Here is a 23068-nt window from a genome sequence, read left to right on the forward strand (position 1 = left end):
CTGGCCACAGCAGAGAGCTGGCCTGGAAGAGGGGTAACCGGGACAGAATTCGGCGCCCCGACCGGGACTAGAACCTGGTGTGCCAGCGCCGCTAGGTGGAAGATTAGCCTAGTGAGCCGCGGCGCCGGCATCACCACTGCTTTCAAACCTGCTCTAACAAAGGTGCCTTGTAACATGATTTGGAAACGGCACTTTGATCAGTGAGGGTGCAGGGCAGCTTTTTAATAGGCTAATACTAACATTTACTACATGTAGTAATAATTATAACTATGGAATTGCTACTTAATTCTGCAGGCGTCTTCAAGAGGCATGAGAATTACCTTCATTTTATGGATGAGGCACTGAGGTACCATGAGATTAACCGTGTTACCTAAAGTCACTTGGCTGGTAGGACAGGCTGGATGGGGACACAGGGTATCTGTAGACAGCACCCTCCTCCTGTAAGACAATTCCAGGGCACAGCACTGGTCTATGGAGCCTCATTGTCTTGGGCAGGATCCCACCCCTTTGGCTGTTCTAGTTCACTGGAGGGCTAGTTCACTGTTTCTACTCTGTTCCCTCCATGCTTTAGATTTTGAGTTGCAGTCTAATATAGCTATCTATCCAGTGTTTCTGGGCCTACACATGGGAAATTCATTTAAAATCCACAAAACCAAAGACTGTTACTAATTAGAAGCACCAGGGCTGATATTTCTCTGGTTGATGTTGAAATGTAAATACACCAAAGAGTCCAATATATGGGACTTTGGAGGCTGGGAGTGTAGGACACCAGTATGACATAAAGCTTCAGACCAAACTGAAGGCCTCCCATATATGAAGCTCTTTCATTCACAGCTCTGAGCCTGGCCCCAGATATCACTTCTCACTTCTGTGTTTTGGGTGATTCATCAGCATCACCAAGAGCTTCATTCCTGGAGCTGTAGACCACTGGATCTACTAAGCAACCTCAAGAGCTTCAGGGAATGTGGCAATTGTTTGAGCATTCAGAATTCCAATGTAGAGTGGATGAGGGTAGTGAGAAAATGGTAGCAAAAATCAGATGCAGCACTCAGAACTGACACTAATGCTTTCAAATCAAGACCTGCAGTAGGGCAGGCAAGTCTATAGACACCAAATAAGGGATTATATCAAAGGCTGTTCTTACTCATGAATACATTCTGACTGTTTCAAAGTATCTAATCTTTCTCAGTACCCTGAACTTTACTGCATTTCTAATTTGTGACTGTAATGGCCTACTGATCTCTCATGTGCATCTGCCTGTGCTGTCTTCATTTTGTGTTGCTGTGATGAGCATGACATGCTGTGTTCAAGCACTTTGTATTCAACAAGACTAAGGAGATGAAAAACTCAGGAGCTGCTCCTCCTGGATCTGTTTATCTGCAGTTTAGTTAGTCTTTAACCAGATGACCATTGTGACCTGGCTGTGTAAGACCTGGTTCACTTCCTGACAAGTCTTCTTTAATGAAGCCAAGTAAGCCTTGTGTATTTGTAGACTCCAAAGTTACCATTAAGAATTCAGGAGCCACCAGGAAGAGCTTTGCAAATGACACAAGAATGCCCTCTTTGCCTTTGATCATGCACCCTTTGTTTCCTAAAGACAATCTAGTATTCAGAGTAGGACAAAAACATTTGGATAGTATTAATTAGTATACACAGGTCATCTGGGTTAAGATGCCATTATACCTCTATAGCAGAGACGAAGGTAACTCTAGGGATATTGGCTTCATTCTTTAACAACCCACACTCTCATGGGTCTTCTATATCTGCACAAATCCTCCAGGATGTCAAGAACAGACAGTACATTGTAATGGTGATATATGTATGTATGATTTATATATGTATGATATATATATGTATGATACATATATGTGTGGGGAGCAACTCGGACTAGACTAAGTTACTGGAATTAAGACTTATTCTATGCATCTGCTCTCCCACAATATGGCGCTGGGAGAGGAGGAAACAGCTTCTACGCAGCTGCCTCTTGCCAACTTGAGTGATGACCTCCAGGAGCTGATCCTGCTCCTGATTGGAGGAGAGCAGCATACTCGGCGTGTGGGCAGCCGAGTTGGGATTGGCGGAAGAGGACTATAAAGGAGGAGAGAGACAACATGCACCAGGAACATCTAAGAGGAACACCTGTGCAGCCCCCGAGAGAGCCGGCCGGCGGTGTGCCGCTCCCCTGCGGAAGTGGGGAAAGTGGCCAGGGGGAACCGCCCTTCCACGGAGGTGGAAGGGACAGCAGCCAACCCGGGAAGAACCAGCAGCAAACCCGGGGAGGGCCGAGCAGACGAAAGAACAGCGCAGGGTCCTGTGTCGTTCCTCCACGAAGAGGGGGAGCGACATAATGGTGCCGTGACTTGGATATGAAGCCTAGGCAGGGTTCAGTGTCGCTCCTCCACGAAGAGGGGGAGCGACATATATGTATGGGATTTTTTTTCCTAGCAAATTTGTGGTCTCCATAGATAATGGATTAAAATTAATTTAAAGATGGAGCAACTAACCTGGACAGTACAGACATTTCCCTGATGCAGGAGGAACCCACTCTGTGTATCCACCAGACAATACACCTGGATGACTCCAAATCTTCAGTATTTGACCTGCTAGTTTTCAAACCTTCCTCGAGGAACTATCTCACTCCTACCATGTCTGGCTTTGGGGCTCGCATCTATCATTTTATAAATCTTAACTGCATGAAAAGCATGTTGTAAGCATAATCCTGTAGAAATGAAAACAACTCAAGGGTTGTGTACCGCTTTCCCTGGTGAGCAAAGCCATAGCCTAGAGGAAATGAGTTGCTCCAAGGGCACATATGTGTGTGCACATGCACATGCGTGTCTATGAATGAAACCACACACACACTCTGAGTTTGCTTGCCAGCTTACCAGTTTCTTCTCCCATTTCGAAAATTCATTTCAAGCCCCACCATATTTGGCACACAGTTGTTTGAACCTTTCCTTCTGGGAGTGTGTCTGTATGCCCTGCACCCAGCTACCTCTCCAGTTAATCTCCTTTCAGCACAGTTTCACTCCAGCTATGCACCACTCCTTGCCCTGAAGCCCAATTTCCATTCTTCTGCTAGATCCTCATTGCCTAAATTATTGAATTCCATATATGCCTTTCACAGACTGGTCTAAACTAGCAGCTTTAAAACACTCAGTATCTGTACTAACTTACTCTACATGCCAGCTATGCAAGGTACAAGTTTGGTACAAAGACTGAGCATTGGTATAACACATATACAGGTTTGGAGGATGAAGCAATTCCACAAAGGCAAAAAGACAGAGATAGGGGCCCAGTGTGGCATAGTGAGTTAAGCTGGCACCATCTGTAACATGGGCATCCCATATAGGTATCAGTTTAAGTCCCATTTGCTCCACTTCTGATCCAGCTTCCTGTTAATGCTCCTGGGAAAGCAGCAGAAGATGGTGCAAGTACTTGGTCCCCTGCTACCCATGTGAGAGATACAGATGGAGTTTCAGGCTCCTGACTTTGGCCTGGTCCAGCCCTGGCCTTTGCAGCCATTTGGGGAGTGAACCAGTAGATGGTAGAGCTCTCGCTCTCTCTTTCGCTCTCTCTCTCTCTATCTATATATATACACACATATATATATATCTCAATATATCATCCTACCTTTTAAATAAATAAATAAATATTTAAAAAAAAAAAAAAAAGAAAGGAAAAGGGGAGAGAGGTAGAAGGGGGATTTCAGTGGTCAAGAGCTGTTGCCCATTGGAATGGGCCATTGGAGCTCACTGTTGATCTTGTAAAGGCAGTTTGGTGAAGTGGTAGAGACAGAAGCCCAATGAGGTGGAGTTAAAAAGAATATAGGGGTGACAGCAAAGGTAGCGGGCCATAGGTAACTGAGACATTACTATAAATGGAGTCATGGATACGCTACAAAAGGAAGCAGAGAAGTAGGGCAGCAGCTATAAAGGAAATGACGCCAAAGGAAATTTTGTTTGTTTTGAAAAGATGGGAGGATCTTACCAAATATTTAGATATTGCAGGAGACTGATCTCATAGACAGGGAAGAAATGTCATTGAAAAAGAGCAGCAATTTTTAATAAGATCCTTTCTATGTGAAAGAGCATGGGACCTGGTGCCCAGTCCTACAGTAACAGGCAGGACAAGCCAATGGGAGAGAAGGCACGAAGGCTTGGACATTTAATGTTTTAAATATGAGGAAGTGTTCTTTCGATTGATTTTGCTTTCTTGGTGAGAAGCTGATAGGGAGGAAGGGAGAGGCAGTGCTGAGGTATGAGGAAAATAGAGAAGAAGATGGACAAAGTTGAGATTGCCTAAGGCATTTCAAACTCAGGAGCAAGAATTTAAAGTGAAACCAGCCAGCACTGATGTGAGTTTTCTCCAGCTAAATTCAATTGGAGCTATTTAAAATTGAAATTTATTCTTAGGAGTCATATGGGTTGTTCATTATTGGTAGGAATGTGGTGAAAAGGGACTCTTATACCAGTGTGAACTAGTACAGTCTTTCTTGATGGAAATATGGGTAAAAATAGTTAAATAGATATTGAGGCCTTAAAGGGTTTGCTTTTTAAACTAGTAATTTAATTGTTATGAATTTATCCTGGTTAACTAGATCTTGGGTGCAAATATTATATGCATTATTTCTGTTATAGTATTTGTAAAATACCAACTGGAAACAATCTCTGCATTTAGTTATAGGAAAAGACTCTAGGACATCTGTTACTTACTCCTTTATAAGGTGACATATCATAAATAGAATATTAGACGTCCTTTAAGTATGACTTTTTAAAGGTAATGCTCAACTCTTGCTTTCTTTTTTTTTTTTTTTCCAAGTTAGAGGTCATTCATTTATTTGAAAGCCAGAGACAGAGAGAGAGAGGGAGAGAGAAAGAGAGATCCCATCCACTGGTTCATTCTGCAAATGACAGCAACAGCCAAGGCCAGGCCGGGTTGAAGTCAGAAGTTAGAACGTATATGTGGGTCCCTCACATGAGTGGCAGGAGCCCAATCGCCTGGGCCATTATCTGTTGCCTCCCAGGATATTCATCAGTAGAGAGCTGGGTTGGAATAAGAGGTGGGACTCTATCTTAGGCAGTCTGATATGTGATACAGGCATTCCAAGTGGCAGCTTAAACTGCAGTGCCACAATGCCTGCCCCTGAGTATCATTTAAAAAAAAATAGAAATTGAAATGGGGGAAATTCTCAGCATCTAAAAGTAAGTGAAAAATCCATGACAGTCATCCTTGCTGAAGCCATCATTATCAACTCTTGGTTGAAGTAATTTAGGCCTGTTAATAAGTCTCCCCTCTCTCACACATCCTCTCTCCTCTGCCACTCATTGTGCTCTCTGGACCACAGCAAGTGGATCAATAAACACCTCTAAAACATGATCATGTCACATTTTTGCTTGTGCAAGTCTTAAATGATTTCATGCTTCGTGGTCTCCTATTTTGGGGAATCAATGAGACCTGGAAAGGCCTGTGTGATATTCCGCTGCCCAAACACTGATATTCTTGCTCAAGGAATCTACTCATGATGTGGCTGTTCTGTTTGGCTTTCCAAACTTGCCTCCTGCCCTAGGCCAGCCTACCTATTACTTATCCTCCAGGTCTCAGTTTACATGGCCCTTCCTCAGGGAAACTTTCCATGACGGGTTTATGTTGCAAATGATCTTGATTTCAAGTAGCAACTCAAACTGGTTAAGGTAACTGTGAAATCCAGGGTTACTGTTAAGTTTGTCTCAGAAAGTGTTGACAGGACCTGCTCACCTTTTCACCTTTTGACTCGATTTCCTTGAAATTGGCTTTATAGGGAAACTCATCCATCAGGGAGATAAAATGGCAGCACCAAGGGCAGGCATTGGTGACTCAATAAACTAAGGTGTCACCTGCAATATAGGCATCCTGTATGAGTACCAGTTTGAGTCCTGGCTGCTCTACTTCTGAGAAAGCTCCCTGTTAATGCACCTGAGAGGGCTGAAGAAGATGACCCAACCACTTGGGTCCTTGGCACCCATGTGGGAGACCCAGATGGAGCCTGGACTCCTGACTTCAGCCTGGCCCAGCCCTGGCCATTGAGGCCATTTGGAGAGTGAACCAAGATGGAAGATGGGAGATAGAAGATCTCTTGCTCTCTCTCTTTCTTTCACTCTCCAAACAAATTAAATAAATAAATAAAACTTTAAAAAAGAACGTCACAGTAGCTCCAGCCTCCTCTTTCACATTTAAACCTAGCAGGAAGAGTAGAAGAACTCCTCAAATAAGGTCCTAAAAAAAGTCCCAGGTTTTAGTCTTATTGGTTTGGGCTGCTGCCTACTGCCTGTTCCTCTGAGCATATGCCTATTTCAGAACCAGTCATTGTTGCCGTGGAAAGGCAATCTTGTGCCCAGCCAGGACTGGGTCGTGTGCCACTCCTAAAGTCAAGAGTTTGTGTGTAGATTGGTTCCTCAAATCCAAACTGAGAAGTGCCGGAAACAGAGAGGAGGGGTCCTGGAGAGGCAAACAACACACATCTGCCAGGAATTCCTGTATTACTTGTTTGCACAGCACCTAGCTTTTTCTTTCCTAGCATTGGTGACAGTTACATCTGACAGGTATTATTTGTCTAATCTATGTTTTCCCACAATACTGTACACCACCTAGAGAGGAGCTACATCTCCTTTTCTCTGTTTAATGTCCAGCACAGTTCTTAGCAGAGAACGGATGCTCAATAAATGTTTGTTCAATAGCTATGCTGCTAAAAAGCAAAACAGTAGGATGCACAACAGCATACAAGTTCACTGGGGCTCTTTAAAAATACTGGATACTAGTGATTTATAAAGAACAGAAATTCATTTGTCACAGATCTGGAGGCTGGGTATCCAAGGCACCAGTAGGTTTGGTGTTCAATGAAGGCTCAGTCACTGCTTCTAAGATGGCGCCATATTGTGCTGTTGGGAGGAGATGGACATTGTGTCCTCACATGATAGAAGGGACGGATGGTAAAAAAGGGGCTAATTACCAAAAGCCCCATTTTTTAACACCCACATAGTGGGGATCAAGTTTCAACATGAATTTTAGAGGGTACACATTCAAACCATAGCAGAATTCCAATTTTTATTTTAAAAGTGAAAACTCTCTCCCTCCCTCTCTCCCTCACTCTCTCACTCTCTCTCTTCCTCTCTTTCTCTATGTCTTCTGTGCCTCTATAGGATACAAATCTAGAAGGAAACATGCAAAATATAAACATGCTTATTTCTCTTTGGTAGAATTAAGAGTTTTTAAAATAATACTTTTATGTATATTCCAAATCCACCATGAATCGGTATTATTTTATAATTGGAAATGTTCTGAAAATATCCTTCAGATATAGGTAGGGTTTTTCCATTTGGAATGAAAATGTCCTATTATTATAAAGTAAAGGAGGTTTTGAAAGAACAGAATGAGGCCTGATACTAAAAGTTTCACCATGACAAGAGGTATTCCTGAACACTGCAGAAGGAATTACTGGAGCCTTTGATTTCTTAAGACATTAATGGAAGGGCACTGAAGAACACCAGGGCCAGGTTTCAATTAAATATGTGTACTGCTGGGAAGGCATTGCATAAGTTGACTTTGAAGTCGGCCTCTCCTTTGCTTCATTTCTTTTTTCAAACTTGTAAATTGATAGTTCTACATTGTTAATATTTTGGCTTAAGGACTGTCATCACTTTACTATCACATCTCTAATTTGCCCATCTCCCTTACTGTGGACTTGATGGTGACCTTTACTGCATTCCCTCTGTACCTCCTGTTAATATGTATTCATGGAATGATCTGCAGAGTGAAAATCCTCAATCAAGTTGACTGGGCATTGTATTGTAAGTGTGCAAATGCAGAGTCACATGCACCAGCTCAGACATCCTCATCTGAAACACACAACACACTGTGCACCCATGGCAGAACACATTGAATCTGAAAGCCCATTCAGGATCTAATTGGGAACTCCTCTTTGCAGTGAAATATCTTGAGCTACAGAGCTATTGGCCCAACCAGTGGTTGGCCTACCTGCTGGTGAACCTATGGAACCAGGAGTCCAAAGGAAGCAAAGGTAGCATAGCGAAGTCAAGACTCAAAATTACAACTTCCTCTGCTGATACAAACAGTATTCAGAAGCCACTGCTTCACCCCCACTGTTGTGTCCTCAGAGAGTCTGCTGGGTGTGGGGCCCCAAGGAGAATCAGCTTGAGTCTTGGTGCAGCCTCATTTCTGCCTCTCATTAGTGATCTAGCCTACTTTGGTCTTGTCATCGCTGAGCCTCAGGTTGTCATCTATACACTGGGCACCGTGCCTATTTCTTACAGGTTCTCTGAAGGGCAGGGGAGGTAAGTATGTGCAGTGTCCAGCCCACCGCAGGCCTCTGTGTTAGGATGATTCTGAGTGTGGTGTGAGAACCTGGAGGGAAGAACTCAAATGGGAGAAGCCCAGGAGAACTCTCACTGCTCACCTCGGCGAGGTTGGGAAGGAAAGCAAAGGTCGGGGCTAGTTAGGATCCCACCCTGCCTCTCCTTCTCCTTCACATCCTCTCCCATGGGGGCCACACAGTGAGGGAACTTTCTCCTGCTTGAATCTTGGACTTACTCGACATGGCAAGAGCACTGGGATTTCTTTCACAACGAAGCTGCCTGCAGTAATCCCACCTCTGTCCCACCAGGGCTAAAACTCTCCAGGCAGAATGTTTGCGTGTTTTACACAGGATCTGCAAGGTGGCTGGCATGGAGTTGGACCTTTCCTGGCACCAAGGCTGACTGCTCAGGTAAAGCCGAAAGGTCTGAGAGGGAGGGAAACAGCCTGCGGGAGAGGGCAGGCATTTAGAAGGCAGCTCTCCTAAATACACTTCTCTTTCAGCAAAAATCACCCCAGAGCTTGGGGTTTAAGAGTTGTCAAATAATCCAAATCATGCTTCAGGCAGACACCATTACGCCAGGTGTGGTGACAAATGAGGACAGCAGGCAGCTGGGCTTTTAAAGGCTTTGAGGCTGCACTTGCTGCTGTCTTGATTGTTTTAGGGTATGCTATGCCTTGATGTAGAAAAGACTGATTGCCTGGGGCTCCTGCCTATCTCTCAGACATCTTTTCTCTTAACTCCAGCACTGAGGTTTTCTTTGAGATCTTTCCAGAAGGCTGGCTCTCTCCTCTCTCTACCCTCTCCCCCCCTCCCTCCACTCTCCCTCCTCTCTCCCCTCTTCTCCCCCCCAATGTATCCCTCCTTCTCCCCCCTCTCTCCCCTCTTCTCCCCCCCAATGTATCCCTCCCTCTCCCCCCTCTCTCCCCTCTTCTCCCCCCAATGTATCCCTCCCTCTCCCCCCTCTCCCCTCTTCTCCCCCCTCCAATGTATCCCTCCTTCTCCCCCCTCTCTCCCCTCTTCTCCCCCCCAATGTATCCCTCCCCCCCCATGTATTTGCCTTGAAACTTCCAGGTCTCAAGTCTCAAGTCCTCTCCCCACAGCGAAGCTTCCTCCACCACTCTAAACTTCTGCAGCTTCCCTGTGCCCACCCTAGCGACCTGCTCATCTTCTTAGCATTTCTCATTTTACTTTGTCGGAATTTATTTATGTGTTTCTTATGCCTTGTCCTACAAGAGGATAGACGCTCTAAGAGAAAGACAGCTGGGTGTTTCAGGCAGGATCCAGAAGTTCCTCCCGCAGCTTGGCGCGGGAAGTCAGTACTGATAAATATTTGTGGCATGGACGCGTGGGTGGATGGAGCTCCCCTTACATTCCGGTCACCTGAGTTGGCCCACCTCCTGCAGAAGGTGCATGGCAGCTCCCGGAAACAGTTTCACCTGTTTGAATGCAGCGGCAGCCCAGGCAATTGTTCTTAACTTTTTCAGGGTCACGATTGTCTTTCTCCAAAGAACCTAAGTATACATTCATTTTTATGCTCACAGTTCTGCTTAGAAATTGCGGCTTGGCGCCTCACCACCCCCCATCCAAAAATAATAATATTCCCAAGATTTAAAAATCAGGGGAGCACAGAAAATGAAGAAGGCTCAATACCACAAGTTCTTAGTGACAGAAAAGTTTAAAGGAACTTCTTAAAATGACCCACGTTCTTGGATTGCAGGGTTTACTTTAAAAAATTACTTCTAGTTCTTCTACCAACCGCTCGCTCCCTCCTTACCCTGATTAGGAAAAGACAGAATTTTCTCCAAGTGTATCGGGAAGTGTTTTTTTTTTTTTTTTTTTTTTTTTAGGTCTAACAAACGTTTGTCGAATGAATGACGGGCACACTTGCACCGCCTCATCTATGAAAGCTGATGACAGCTCCCAGGAGCTTTTGGTGCAGGTTGGTCCTGGTGGGTACCTGCGCGATTCTGGCCAGCCCTGGCCGCGGCAGCAGACACGGCCCCAGGCAGAGGCGCGAGCGCGCGCGCGCGCAGGTGCATTCGCACCTGCTGCTGCAGCAGCTGCCGGGCCAGCGCGGGGCGGGGAGGGCAGGAGGAAAGGGAAGGAGGAGAGGAGGGGGGAAGGGAGGAGGGGAAGAAGGAGGGAAGAGGAGGAGGAGGGATAAGAAGAAGAGGAGAGTGAGGGGGAGGAGGGAGAAGGGAGGAAGACGCCGGTGAGGAGCGCCAGGGGAGGAGGCGAGCGGCGCGGGGAGGAGTCTGCAAACTTTCAGTTCGAGGGCATTGTGGGAAGCAGCCATGGTCTGAGGCGGCCGCCTCACCTGTCAGCCGCGCGGGCTCCTGCGCTCGGCTCCGGCCCTCGGCGTCCACTGCGTTCGCTCGTCACAGGGCGGGGACGGCGGCGGCCTGGCCACCATGGTGAGTGCGGCGAGCCGCGGGGCGGCGCCGGCCCGGGGGCGTGCGCGCTCTCGGGAGGCACCTGCGGCCGAGTGGGGGTGCGGCGAGCCCCGCCCGGGCCCCCGAGACCCGCACGGCTGTGTCCCCGCCGCCCGGGACGGTGCGGGAGCGCGGGGGAGCCGGGGCGGCTGCTCGGGGATTGCCTAGGCAACCGCGCGTCCTGGCTCCATTCATTCGTTGGCGGGGCGCTTAGCCTGCCAGGCAGCGTGCGGGGCTCTGGGGAAGTCGCGGGGGACCAGGTGGGATTCCTGCTCTCAGGGAGCTTGTGGCTCTAGGAGGAGGCGGCGGAGGGAGGATGCCCTGTGATGTACGCGCAAAATAAAGGTAACTTCCGAGAGTGAGGAGGGCTCTGAGCACAAGGATGTGAAAGGGAACTTTTGACTCAGGGAAGGCCTCCTTGGGGAGAGAGCATCTAAGCTACTGGCCGGCGGCTGCAGGTAGAGCCACCACCATCTGGTAGGGAGCCCCGTGGAAGCAGAGCCCTAGACGCTAAAGTAAGGACTTTGGTTTTTTGTTCCAATGATGTGGGTAGCATTTCAGCAAGCAAACTGACCTTGTTCGTTCGGTGCTTTGGAAAGATCCCTCTGGCTGTTGTGATTGGATTGTGGTGAGTGTGTGTATGGGGTCGGGGGGCGGGTAGGACAAGCAGGGGAGAGATGCTGGGGTTGCGTGTGGGTGGCAGCAATAAGTAGACCACCCCTGCCTTCTGTGGGGCAGCGGTTTAAGAGTGCAGTGGTGTGAGCTGCACCAACTCCACTTCCCAAACCCCAGCAAGAGACCCACTCTGCACATTGTAGGCTCAGCTGTCCCACCGCAGGCCCAGGCAGCGAGCAGGTGGGCCCTCAGGTTGAGAGTGATAATCGACATGGAGAGCGGTGGGGTGCCGAGCCCTGGGTCAGGAAACCCACAGATGCTGACTCCCAGGACACTTTGGCCACACACACAGGTGGTGCCGGTTTTGTTGGCTGAAGGTTTACAGCTTGATGCAAAAAGGAAGCTGTAAATATAGGGACAGCTCTGCTGACTTGCTGAGGTTTCCCAGGGAACAGTGTGGTGGAATGCCCAGCCCACCTTGCTTGTCTCACAGAGGTCGAATAAAGCCCTGAGTTTCTGAGTGGTAAAAGGCTGCTGCTTCCATTCTGTGGGTTGGGGAAGGGTATGGGAAAAGGGGTTCCATGTTCCACCTGCTGTGCAGTTTTTTTCTTTTTAAAAAGATTTATTTTCTTTATTTGAAAGGCAAAGTGAGAGAGAGAGAGAGAGAAAGAGGTCTTCCATCTGCTGTTTCACTCCCCAAATGGCCACACAGCTGTGGCTGGGTCAGGCCAAAGCCAGGAGCTTAGGAACTTCTTCCTGGTCTCCCCATGGGTGCTGGAGCACTTGAGCCGTCTTCCACTGCTTCACCTGGGCACATTTGTGGAGCAGCCGGGACTCAAACTGGCACCTGTATGGGATGCCAATGTCACAGGCAGCAGCTTTACTCGCTATGCCACAATGCTAGCCCTAAGAATTTTGTTTCTTCTTGTTGCTGACATGTGATGAGTTGATTAGAAATGCAGGAAATGTTCGTGTTTTTGGACACTTGTGATAAGCTGGGGGTACTGTGATATCTCTTTGCATTCATGATCTCAGTTTGATCCTTTTGATAAGTGAATGACATTAGGAATTTTGTGCTTTGTATTTTGCCTACTCCGACCTGTTCTAGCTGTGTGACCTTGGACAATTCCTTCATCTCACTCTGTCTCTGCTCATTATAAAAAATATTTACTTAAAAGAGAGGGAGAGAGAAATCTCCCATCTTCTCTGGATCCTGCAATGGCTGTGGCTGTGGCTGGGCCAGGCCAAAGCCAGGAACCTGGAACTCAATCCAGGTCTCCAACGTGTGTGGCAGGGACCCAAGAACTGGAATTATCCCCTGCTGTCTCTGAGGACGTGTGCTGGGAGGAAGTTGGAATTGGGAGTGGAGGCAGACCTCAGACCCAGGCACTCAGATTTGTGATTTGGGCATCCCGAGCATCATCTTAACCTCTGAGCCAAACGCCCACCCCATTGCTCATTTTTAAGTGCAGATAAAAATTTCTCTGAACTGATAAGGTGGGGGTTTTCCCAGTGTAACTCAGGCACCTTAGTACATAAAGCCTTTTCTGAGGGTCATGACTATTTTTCTTTTTTCTTTTTCTTTTTTTTTAAGATTTATTTATTTATTTGAAAGTCAGAGTTACTCAGTGAGAGAAGGAGAGGCAGAAAGAGAGAGGGAGGGAGAGAGGTCCTCCATCTGCTGGTTCACTCCCTAGATGGCTGCAATGGCCGGAGCTGCGCCGATCCGAAGCCAGGAGCCAGGAGCCTTCTCCAGGTCTCCCACTGGGTGCAGGGGCCCAAGGACTGGGGCCACCCTCCACTGCTTTCCCAGGCCACAGCAGAGAGCTGGATCGGAAGTGGAGCAGCTGGGTCTTGAACCAACACCCGTATGGGATGCTGGCGTTTCAGGCCAGGGCGTTAACCCACTGCACTACAGCGCCAGCCCCTCTTTTTTTTTCTTAAGATTTATTTTTTTATTTGAAAGGCAGAGTTACAGGGAGGCAGAGATAGAGAGGGAGAGAGAGAAATCTTCCATCCACTGGTTCACTCCCCAAATGGCTGCAACGGCCAGAGCTGAGCTCGTCCGAAGCCAGGAGGCCAGGAGCTTCTTTACTTCTTGGTCTTCCACGTGGGTGCAGGGGCCCAAGGACTTTGACCATCTTTTACTGCTTTCCCAGGCCATAGCAGAGAGCTGGGTCGGAACTAGAGCAGCATGCCCATATGGGATGCCCGCACTGCAGTCGGTGGCTTTACTCACTATGCCACAGAGCTAGTCCCAAAACTATTTTCACAACAGCACCACAACATTGATTTAGCCATTGCATTCTCACAAGACTAAGGTGAAATGTTCTTTAGCCTACACGACAGATTGAATGCTGAGATAGGTAGGAGAGCCCACTGTCTTCAATGAGGCCAGACATTACGAGATTTGTATAACTGCAAAACAATGCTCCTTTTTTCACTGAAAAAAATTTTTTGGCTTTGGAACATATTGTTATTGGTCATAAAATGTTATGTATAATGGGTTTATTATAACTTTAAATGAATTAATGAATACCTCCCTAATTTTTTCCATTTTAATATCTAACACAATATTAATGGATTAACATATAAACAGAAAGTCCTTTGGGGTCTCAGCTTTGAAGAGTGTAATGAGTCCGAAACGTTTCATAATCACTGTCATGGAGTGTGACGGGTACCATGAGTGAATCCGTATGAACGTGCACTGAGCAGCTTTCCTGAGTGTGTCTCATCTGTCATTACTGCCATGTGCTAGGGAAGAATTGGTGGCCTTTGCCAGCGTCCAGTAGTTGAAGATCCTTGCTGAGGGCCGGTTTGTGATTCCCTCTTAGTCCTCGCTCCTCTTGGTCCTGACTGTTGTCTGCTTTTACACTGGGGAGCTGGAAGAGGCTTCAGCTTGCTACCAGTGAGTCTGGTTTCCAGCACGGAGATTTCCAGTTTCATGCACACCGGGGCTGTGCTGGTATCTGATCTTACTGTTCACAGCAGCTGTAAACATCTTCCTCTTACCTTTGTTTCAGAAATCTCTACCTTGTTAAACAATGCTGGGAATCCTAGGGGCTGTGAGCCCCCTGTGCTTAAAATCTTATCAGGAAAAATTTACTTTGCAGTGGTTGACAACGCTGATGGGTAAGGGGGGGGTTGTTATCACTGCTCCTTTATTTTTTTTCTCTTAAGAAGATAGCTTGAGGATTGACAGATGGTTTTGGAAACACCATTTGGAAAAATGCAGGTGGACTTTGACAGATGCATCCCATGTGCTTTGGAAAAGTTAAGATGACTTTTTAAACCATGTTGTGAACAAAATAAAATCACCCACTGGAAGAAACTCAACTGGCTACCCCTATGGAAATGCTTCATTTTGTGTTGAAAACCCAGTTATAATACATGTTATTTAGATAAAGTGAGATACACATCATGCTACAAAGATCAAATGTGTGTGTGTGTGTGTGTGTGTGTGTGATTTTAATTCTGAATTAGAAAGAACTCTTCCGACTGAACTATGAGGTTGTCTCCTATTAGCTGGATACAGCCTGTGTGTGCATTTTCCTAACTCAGGTTGAAAACAAAAGCCTCCCCATTCATTGTAATCTCAGCACCTTACACAGAAACAGGAAAGGTACAAAGGAGTTGGGTGGAGCAATTGAACTATGGACCTGTAGATCCTGCCTCGCCCCCTTCCCCCTCCAATTTATCAATTTTATTGTCTGAAGCTTGAATTCTTTGGAATAAGTATGTAGTTATTTTGGCAGTGTAAATTCTAGTTTGAGAGTGAGGGAGTGTATTATAGTAATGAGTGTTTTCCTCCTTTAAGGTTTGGTCTGGGCTGCTGGCCAGGAGTTGCTGTGGGGTAGGGGATTGGGAACAGGAGAGAGAACTAACCCTTCGCGGTACTCCGATGTCCCAAGAGGGCCCACCTGTAGCAGGGCCTTCCCGCTGGTCTCCTGACAACTCCACTGAGACTGTGTTTCCCCCTCACCAGGACTATGACTTCTGAGTTCCTTGATTCATCTTTTTGTGGTGAATATTGTCAACTGCCTGCAATTTTTGTAAGGTGTTTTACTAACAACTGCAGGAAGTAGACTAGAGGTATGCTATTTGCCACACTGTGTTGTCAGTGTCTGTTCTTTGGGGTCCTGTGAATTATTTGATTATTGACTAAGGTGTAATAGATGAAGTTATTTCTCACAGTTCCCCAACAAACACATACACATAAACAAACTCCTTTAACAGTTCCCAGAGACAAGGATTTCTTGACATCTCCATGAAACACTCTTTCAATTTTATTTGGTTCTTACTATAGCCTGAGGCCTGAGACCACTGTGGTCTCTTTCTTCCAAGGAATATGTGAGGCCGGCCAGTGGGGCTGGGAGTCTGTGGGCTCCTTCAGACATAGGTAGAATGTTCTTCAAAAACAAACTGTCAGCTGTGGCTAGAAAGCCTGTCTCCAGGCCAACTGGCATCTCCCCACTAATAGCTTCTTGGGCTGCATGTGTGACCTTGCAGCCTTCAATCACAGCTTCAGGGTGGCTGCAATCTTTTACCCAAAGCTAGCAGAGGAGGGGGTCTGAGCCCCTGAGGAGACAGTCTCCAGGAGACCCCCGCTATCTCCATGATCTCCAAGCCAATCAACATACATATGTGAAATCCCCTGTCCAATGGGCACCCCCAACAGGATAACCCAATGAACAGATAGTAATGCCTTAGAAACCCGGGCCACTTCCTCAAAGCCAGTGTCCTGCTCCAGCATTCCGCCTGGTCTCCTCCCACCAGACGCTTTCTCTGTTGCTTACCAGTTATATAAAAGTTTCTGCCTCTTTGCAAATTGTTTCCCAGCTTTTTATTTCTATACTAAGCTGAGGAAAAGAACTTACGAGACTAGCTCCGGCAACCGCCCTCCCCTCTGTGACCCGTGACAATATGTCCCTGCCTCTTCCTTGGAAGCTCTCTGTCTGGCCAACCTTGTGCTTCCCTGACACCTCTTTCTGCTGGGATTCTCTTGTGTAAGTATCCTAGGCACTTACAAAGAAAAACTCTCTGAACCATTGGGGGCCCCCATGCCTTCTGCAGCAGAGGCAAGTGCTGCTCAACTGTTCTCCACGATGTACTGTGGTGTCCAGCTGGAGGAACGTGTTTTCAGCGTGGTTGCTAGTTGCAATGAATTAAGAATTTTAGCAATGGCAGGTGTTAGGCTGTCACAAAACACACAAAACACCGGAGTAAGGGAAAGGGTTTATTGGGGAAAATCCAGCAGACCAAAGGGAAGGGGTGAAGAGGGCAAAAGAGAGAGAAGGAGAGAGAGAGAGGAGAGGAGAGAAGAGAGCCACGTGTTCAGGAACAGGTCCTTTTAAAACTTTGCTAGAGGGCGGGCAGGGAAGCAGGAGCAGCGAATCCCATTAGGATGGGGGTAGGGCTGACACTGGTGGTTGGGCCACGGCTTCTAGCAATGGTGAGGGGGAGTGGGGGAGGAGGGTGCTAGAGCCTAGGATGGTGTCAGGGTATAGATTGCGCCACAGATAAAACTGCACCATTTTCCTAACAGCAAGGGATTATCACAAATCATTCAAGTTAGAAATGGGATGCCAATGACCAGTGGGAGGAAGCTGGCCTGGGGAAAATCTGTGTTCCAGGACTGTAGTCCTTGTGCCAGGCAGAGCTGGATTCTGAAGTAGCTCTCTCCAAGTAGTTTCCAGGGAAAAATAAGATGATCACATGTTAGCAACAGGACCTGGTGCAAAAATATGTTCAGTCCAGTATTAAGGGTATTAAGAATCCTACATATACTTTCATAAATTTTTAAAAAAATATTTATTTGAAAGGCAGTGCAACAGAGAGGGAGAAACAGAACGAGAGAGAGACAGATATCTTCCATCTACTGATTCACTCCTCAAATGGCCAAAACAGCCAAGACTAGGCCAGGCAGAAGTCAGAAATTAGAAACTACATCCTGGTCTCCCACGTGTGTGATAGGAGGACCAAACACTTAGACCATCTTCCACTGCCTTCCTAGGCACATTAGCAGAAAGATGGATTGGAAGTGGAGCAGCTGAGACTTGAATATGTACTCTAATTTGGGATGCCAGTATTGCAAGCAGTGGCTTGACCACAGTGCCGACCCTGGGATCCTCAATGTTAATGTCCTCATTGGATCTGCTCTACCAGGATTTCTGGGCTCATAAGAAATGATTGGAATGTATTGAAGCTCAGTGGACACCTAGATGCAGGAACTTCCCTTCCACCCTAGGTCTACCAAAAAGGAGGAACTATGGCTGTGGTTTGCAAACTTGGGTGCCAACTCACTTTCTGTACTCATCCTTTTAGAGGGAGATGCCAAAGAACAAACATGACTGATTCCTAGGGCACTATTTAGATTTGAAAGTAAAGCACAAGTAGATTTGGATCCAAGATACAAAATTCACATGCACATTAAAGGTAAAACCCTAAGACATATCTTGTTTATGGTTAGTTAAGCCTGAAGGTCAGCCCTTCAGGCTTAACTGCCATTTCTGCTGTTACTATTCTCTGGAAAGGAAAATTTGAATGTTCTGAGACAGAGGACAGCCAGCTTTCTCTGTAAATATTTTAGGCTTTGAGGACTCTACAGTCTCTGTCATTATTTCTCAAGTCTTCTGTTGTAGCACAAAATCAGCAATAGACAAGATGCCAATGAATGGGGCTGTGTTTCCATAAAACTTTATGTACAACAAAAGGTGGAGGGCCAGATTTGGCTAACAGATTGTAGTTTGTTGACCCATATTCTAAGGTAACTTTCTCTGATTTGTATGGTGGGCAAATAAATTGGATACTTGTGCCTCACAGGCAGGACTGGCTATGTCATTTACAGAGCCCAGTGCAAAGTGAAAACGTAGAGTCCCCTGTTAAAAAAGCATTGAGAATTTTAAGACCATGACATTAAACAGTAAACACATGTGCATGCACACACACACACCTCTATCTGTTTATTTGTCTAGCCAGCTAACTATGCAGCTATCTATCTGTTTACCTATCATCAGCCATAAGCCTTTCAAAGTACTGCCTTTTCATTTGGTCTCATGACCTTAAGAATGCTGATAGTCTAATCTACATCAACGATCTTTTAAAAAATAAGGGCGAAAGGGAGAGGCTTGGTCTATGACAAGGCAGTTTCATCTCACATGATGTTTGCAGTTTGTTGGTGGTAAGCTTTGAAAAGGTGTGATGGATATGGTTGCCTGCCTCTTAACACATTTTGTTTGCAAATGAAGATGATTTTGTTAAGGTATAAAGGTCTTGGGGACAGATTTTTAGTGCTGAGTAGGTTGCAGTAAGAAGAAAAATTTAAGTTCTTAATAAACATTTAAGAGACCATTACCATACAGGAGTATAGCCTCTTGAACAAAGCTTTTAAAAATTCAGATTAAGAAAGATGAAATAAGCATGCTATGAAATATGAGCAGGACCCTTAGTTATTAATGTTGTATTCAACTTCAAGGTCACACTGAAAATTGCCTGAAACTTCCTGCTCTCTATTTCCAGTGTCTCTTTTCTCCTTGGATGATTTGAAACAGAACAAAACTCCAGTCTGCCTCTCACAGGACTCTAGGAGAAAATTCGATCAGAGCAAATTTCCCATTTCCCTATAGGAAAAAAGTTAATCAACGAGGAGATGTCATTGGCATATTCAAAGTTGATTACTCTGTCCAGGGAACATGATAAATGGGGAAATAATCTATTGACCCCCATTTCAGGGCATTTTCCGCTTGTTCACCTTGGTGTTCTTAACTGCAATGGTTATTAGGAAAGGAAACCCCATTAGAATAAGATGTGCTTCTTGATTGGAAGACTTGTCATGCTGCTGGATGACAAATTTCTTATATGCATAGCAAATCTAGACTAGCATAACAGTGAAAAACTCTGAAGGATGTTGTTCAAGTCATGTAATTGCTACAGGAATTGAGGGGGAGACGGGAGGGACATGAGAGACATGGGCTTTGGGCTGAGCACAGCAGGGTGGGGTGATCCTGCATTTAGCTTTTCAGAGAAGAGCAGGTGCGTGAGTGTTTGGACATGGATGTGAGTGGGAGGAGGCTAGTTAGCAAAAAATAGAGGAAGGAAGTGTAAATCCTGGAAGTGACCTGGGTGAGAGTTGACTGCAGACCATAGGAACAGCTTTCTTCTGATCTCCCACCTCTACCTTTTCTTCCTCTTGCTCTACCCTTCAGTCTTCCCTATAAGAAATTATCCAGTATATGAGGGAGTGGTATTTCTCTCAAGTGGATTTACCAGATAGCTAAAAGAGAGCAAACTTTTGAAAATATGAAGTTCTTAAAATATTAATATTCTCCTCCGGCATTTGGGGGAATGGATCAAAAGGAGCTTGAGGCTCGTTCAAGGAAGGGCCTTACTTGATTCAGCTGTGTTTGGGGATGACTGTGCCTTCTTATCAGACAAGTTGCAATGCTACTGATTCTGCAGGTGTGTGCAGGGTCTCTGTGTGTGCATATTTTGTCTCTGAGTTCACTGGTTCCTCTGCATATCTCTAAAAAGTCATCTACTCTTATCTCCCTTCACTGCCTGTGTATCTGCCCACACCATGTTCCTGTACCACTTCACTGTGTGGTTTTGACAAGAGGAGCTCAGTTTTTGTTTTTAAGTTGACAAATAAAAATTCAATGTATTTGTGAAGTACAACATTGTATTTTGATACATGCCTTGTGGAATGACTAAATAAAACTAATTAACATGCATTACCTTGTAGGCTTTATTTTTTTGTGGTGAGAACACATAAAATCTACTTTTTCAGCATAATTGAAGTATAGAATAAATTGGTTTATTTTTAAGGTTTATTTATTTATTTGAAAGGTGGGTTTACAGAGGCAGAGGCAGAGAGAGAGAGAGAGAGAGAGAGAGAGAGGTCTTCCATTCCCTGGTTCACTCCCCATAACGCTGCATCGGCCAGAGCTGGGCTGATCTGAAGCCAGGAGCCAGGAGCTTCTTCCAGGTCTCCCATGTGGGTGCAGGGGCCCAAGGACATGGGCCATCTTCTGCTTTCCCAGGCCATAGCAGAGAGCTGGATCAGAAGAGAAGCACCGGGACTTGAACTGGCGCCCATATGGGATGCCAGCACTGCAGGCAGTGGCTTTACCTGCTATGCCACAGTGCCGGCCCCAGAATAAATTGTTCATACCTATAGTTACCACGTTGTACAACAGGTCCCTTGAATTTATTCCTCCTACGTAACTGAAATTTTATATCTTTGGCTGACATTTCCATAGTTTTCCTCCTCTCAGCTTCTGCTCTCTACTTTTATAATGTCATTTTCCAAATATGAGAGAGACTGTATGGTATTTACTATGTAATTACAGAATTATAGATAATATGCACCTCAATTATTTTACTTAAAATAATTGGGGCCAGCACTGTGGCATAGTGGTAAAGCTGTCACCTGCGACGTTGGCATCCCATGTGGGCACTGGTTGGAGTCCAGCTCCCTGTGCTTGAGAAAGCAATGGAGGATGACCCAAGTTCTTGGGCCCCTGCACCCACATGGGAGACCTGGAAGAAGCACCTGGCTCCTGGCTTCAGCCTGGCCCATCCCCAGCCATTGCAGCCATTTGGGGAGTAAACCAGTGGTTAGAAGATCTGTGTGTGTGTGTGTGTGTGTGTGTGTGTTTCGTCCTCTTTCTGTATAACTCTGACTTTCAAATAAATAAATATTTTAAAAAATGTCTTCCAAGTTCATCCATGTTTTGCAAACAACTGGATTTCCTTCTTGCTAAAGGCTGAATAGTATCGTATTGTGTGTATGCAGTGTATTTTCTTTTTCTGGTCATCCATCGATGGACGTTTATGTGGATTGTATATCTTGCATATGGTGGGCAATGCTACAGTGGACATGAGGGGTGAAAACATCTCTTCAGCACACTGATTTTGTGTCCCTTGGGTATCTACCATGTAGTAAGATTGGTGGATAATTTGGTCGTTCTGTTTTTAATTATTCGAGGAGCATCTATACCTTCTTTCATAATAGCTATACTAATTTATAGTCCCACCAAGAGTAAGCAAGGGCTTGCTTTTCTCTCTCTCCCTCTTTCTCTCTCCCTTTCTCTGATGCAAGTTAACACTTATCTTTCATCATTGTTTTGGTAGTAACCTTTCTAACATGTTTGAGGGTGTGAGGTGATGTTTCACTGTGGTTTTAATTTGGATTTCTTTTTTTTTTATTTGACAGGCAGAGTTAGTGAGAGAGAGAGAGAGAGAGAGAGGTCTTCCTTCCGTTGGTTCACCCCCCAAGTGGCTGCTATGGCCGGGCCACTGTGCTGATCTGAAGCCAGGAGCCAGGTGCTTCCTCCTGGTCTCCCATGCGGGTGCAGGGCCCAAGCACTTGGGCCATCCTCCACTGCACTCCCGGGGCCATAGCAGAGAGCTGGCCTGGAAGAGGAGCAACCAGGACTAGAACCAATTTGCATTTCTATGGTGATTGGTGATGTTGAGAATTTCCTTCATCTGCCTTTGGGTATTTGTAGTTCTTCTTTTGAGAACTATATGTTTGGGTCCTCTGCTCATTTTTTAATGAGATTATTTGTTTTTTAGCCATTGAGTTGTGTGAGTACCTTGTATTTTTGCACCTTAGCCACTTATCAGATATATGGTTTGCAGCTATTCCACAGGTTGTGTCTTCACTCTGTAGATTTTTTCTTTGCCATGGAGAATGTTTAGTTTGATGTATAGGGGAGCTTAATTTAATAGCAGCTTAAGACAAACATCAGTAGACATGTAGAAGAGCAAGCTATTGCTTGGAAAGATTGTTGGACTGGAGAATAAGGAGTCACATGTTCTGTTCTCAGCTGTGTTGATGGCTTCATCAGGTCACTCAGCTTCCTTGGGACCCATTCTCAGTTGTCAAATGAGAATTTAGGCCTGTGATGTGGCAGGTTAAACTGCCACTTGCAATGCCAGCATCCTATATTGCAGCACTGTTTTGAATCGTGGCTAGTCTTTTTCCTGCTAGTGCACCTGAGAAAGCAGTGGGAGATGACCCAAATACTTAGGCCCTTGCCACTAATGTGGGAAACCCAGAGGGAGTACCTGGCTCCTGACTTTGGACTGGCCCAGACCTGGCTGTTGTGGACATTTGTGGAGTGAACCGGTGGATGGAAGATCTTTTTCTCTCTATCTTCGCCTTCCTCTGTCACTCTGCCCTCCAAATAAATCAAATAAATCTTTAAAAAAATCCTTTACAGTTCTGAAAGTCTATTACCAACTACAATAAGATGATAATAGGGGTCAGCATTGTGGCACAGCAGGTTATGGTATAGCTGGTGTCCCATATGAGTACCAGTTGGAGTACTGGCTGCTGTACTTCTCATTCAGCTCCCTGATAATGGGCCTAGGAAGGCAGCAGAAGATGGCTCAGGTACTTGAGCCTCTGCATGAGAGACCCAGTTGGAGTTCTTTGCTGCTGTCTTTTTCTGGACCCAGCCTCAGCCATTATGACCATTTGGGAAGTGAACCAGCAAATGCAAGATTCATTCTTTCTCTCTCTCTCTCAAACTCTGCCTTTCAAACAAATCAATAAATCTTTAAATAATTGTAATGTATCTCCCCAAGCCTGGTATACATTATTTCCTGAATGGATCAGAATTGGAAGCAAGGATGGTCTGATGATAAACAGTTGAACATTGTG

The 23068-nt window shown here is 45.7% G+C and overlaps 1 protein-coding gene across 3 annotated transcripts in view; it reads left to right on the forward strand.

Annotated features, from left to right (window-relative positions):
- Nucleotides 1-10498: 10498 nt before the first annotated feature.
- Nucleotides 10499-23068, forward strand: part of AP1S3 (adaptor related protein complex 1 subunit sigma 3) — a 74588-nt gene continuing 62018 nt past the window's right edge. For 2 of the 3 annotated variants that reach the window (XM_051849126.3, XM_089328967.1), the window contains exon 1: nt 10500-10767. In XM_051849126.3, the coding sequence (XP_051705086.1) occupies nt 10765-10767 (3 nt within the window). In that variant the 5' untranslated portion in view covers nt 10500-10764. Of the gene's footprint in view, nt 10768-23068 lie in introns of all 3 variants that reach the window. The other variant, XM_051849127.3, reaches the window with a different exon arrangement.

The sequence above is a fragment of the Oryctolagus cuniculus genome, chromosome 3 (assembly GCF_051225735.1).
Source record: "Oryctolagus cuniculus isolate XC-2025 breed Fujian yellow rabbit chromosome 3, ASM5122573v1, whole genome shotgun sequence".
Lineage (NCBI taxonomy): Eukaryota > Metazoa > Chordata > Mammalia > Lagomorpha > Leporidae > Oryctolagus > Oryctolagus cuniculus.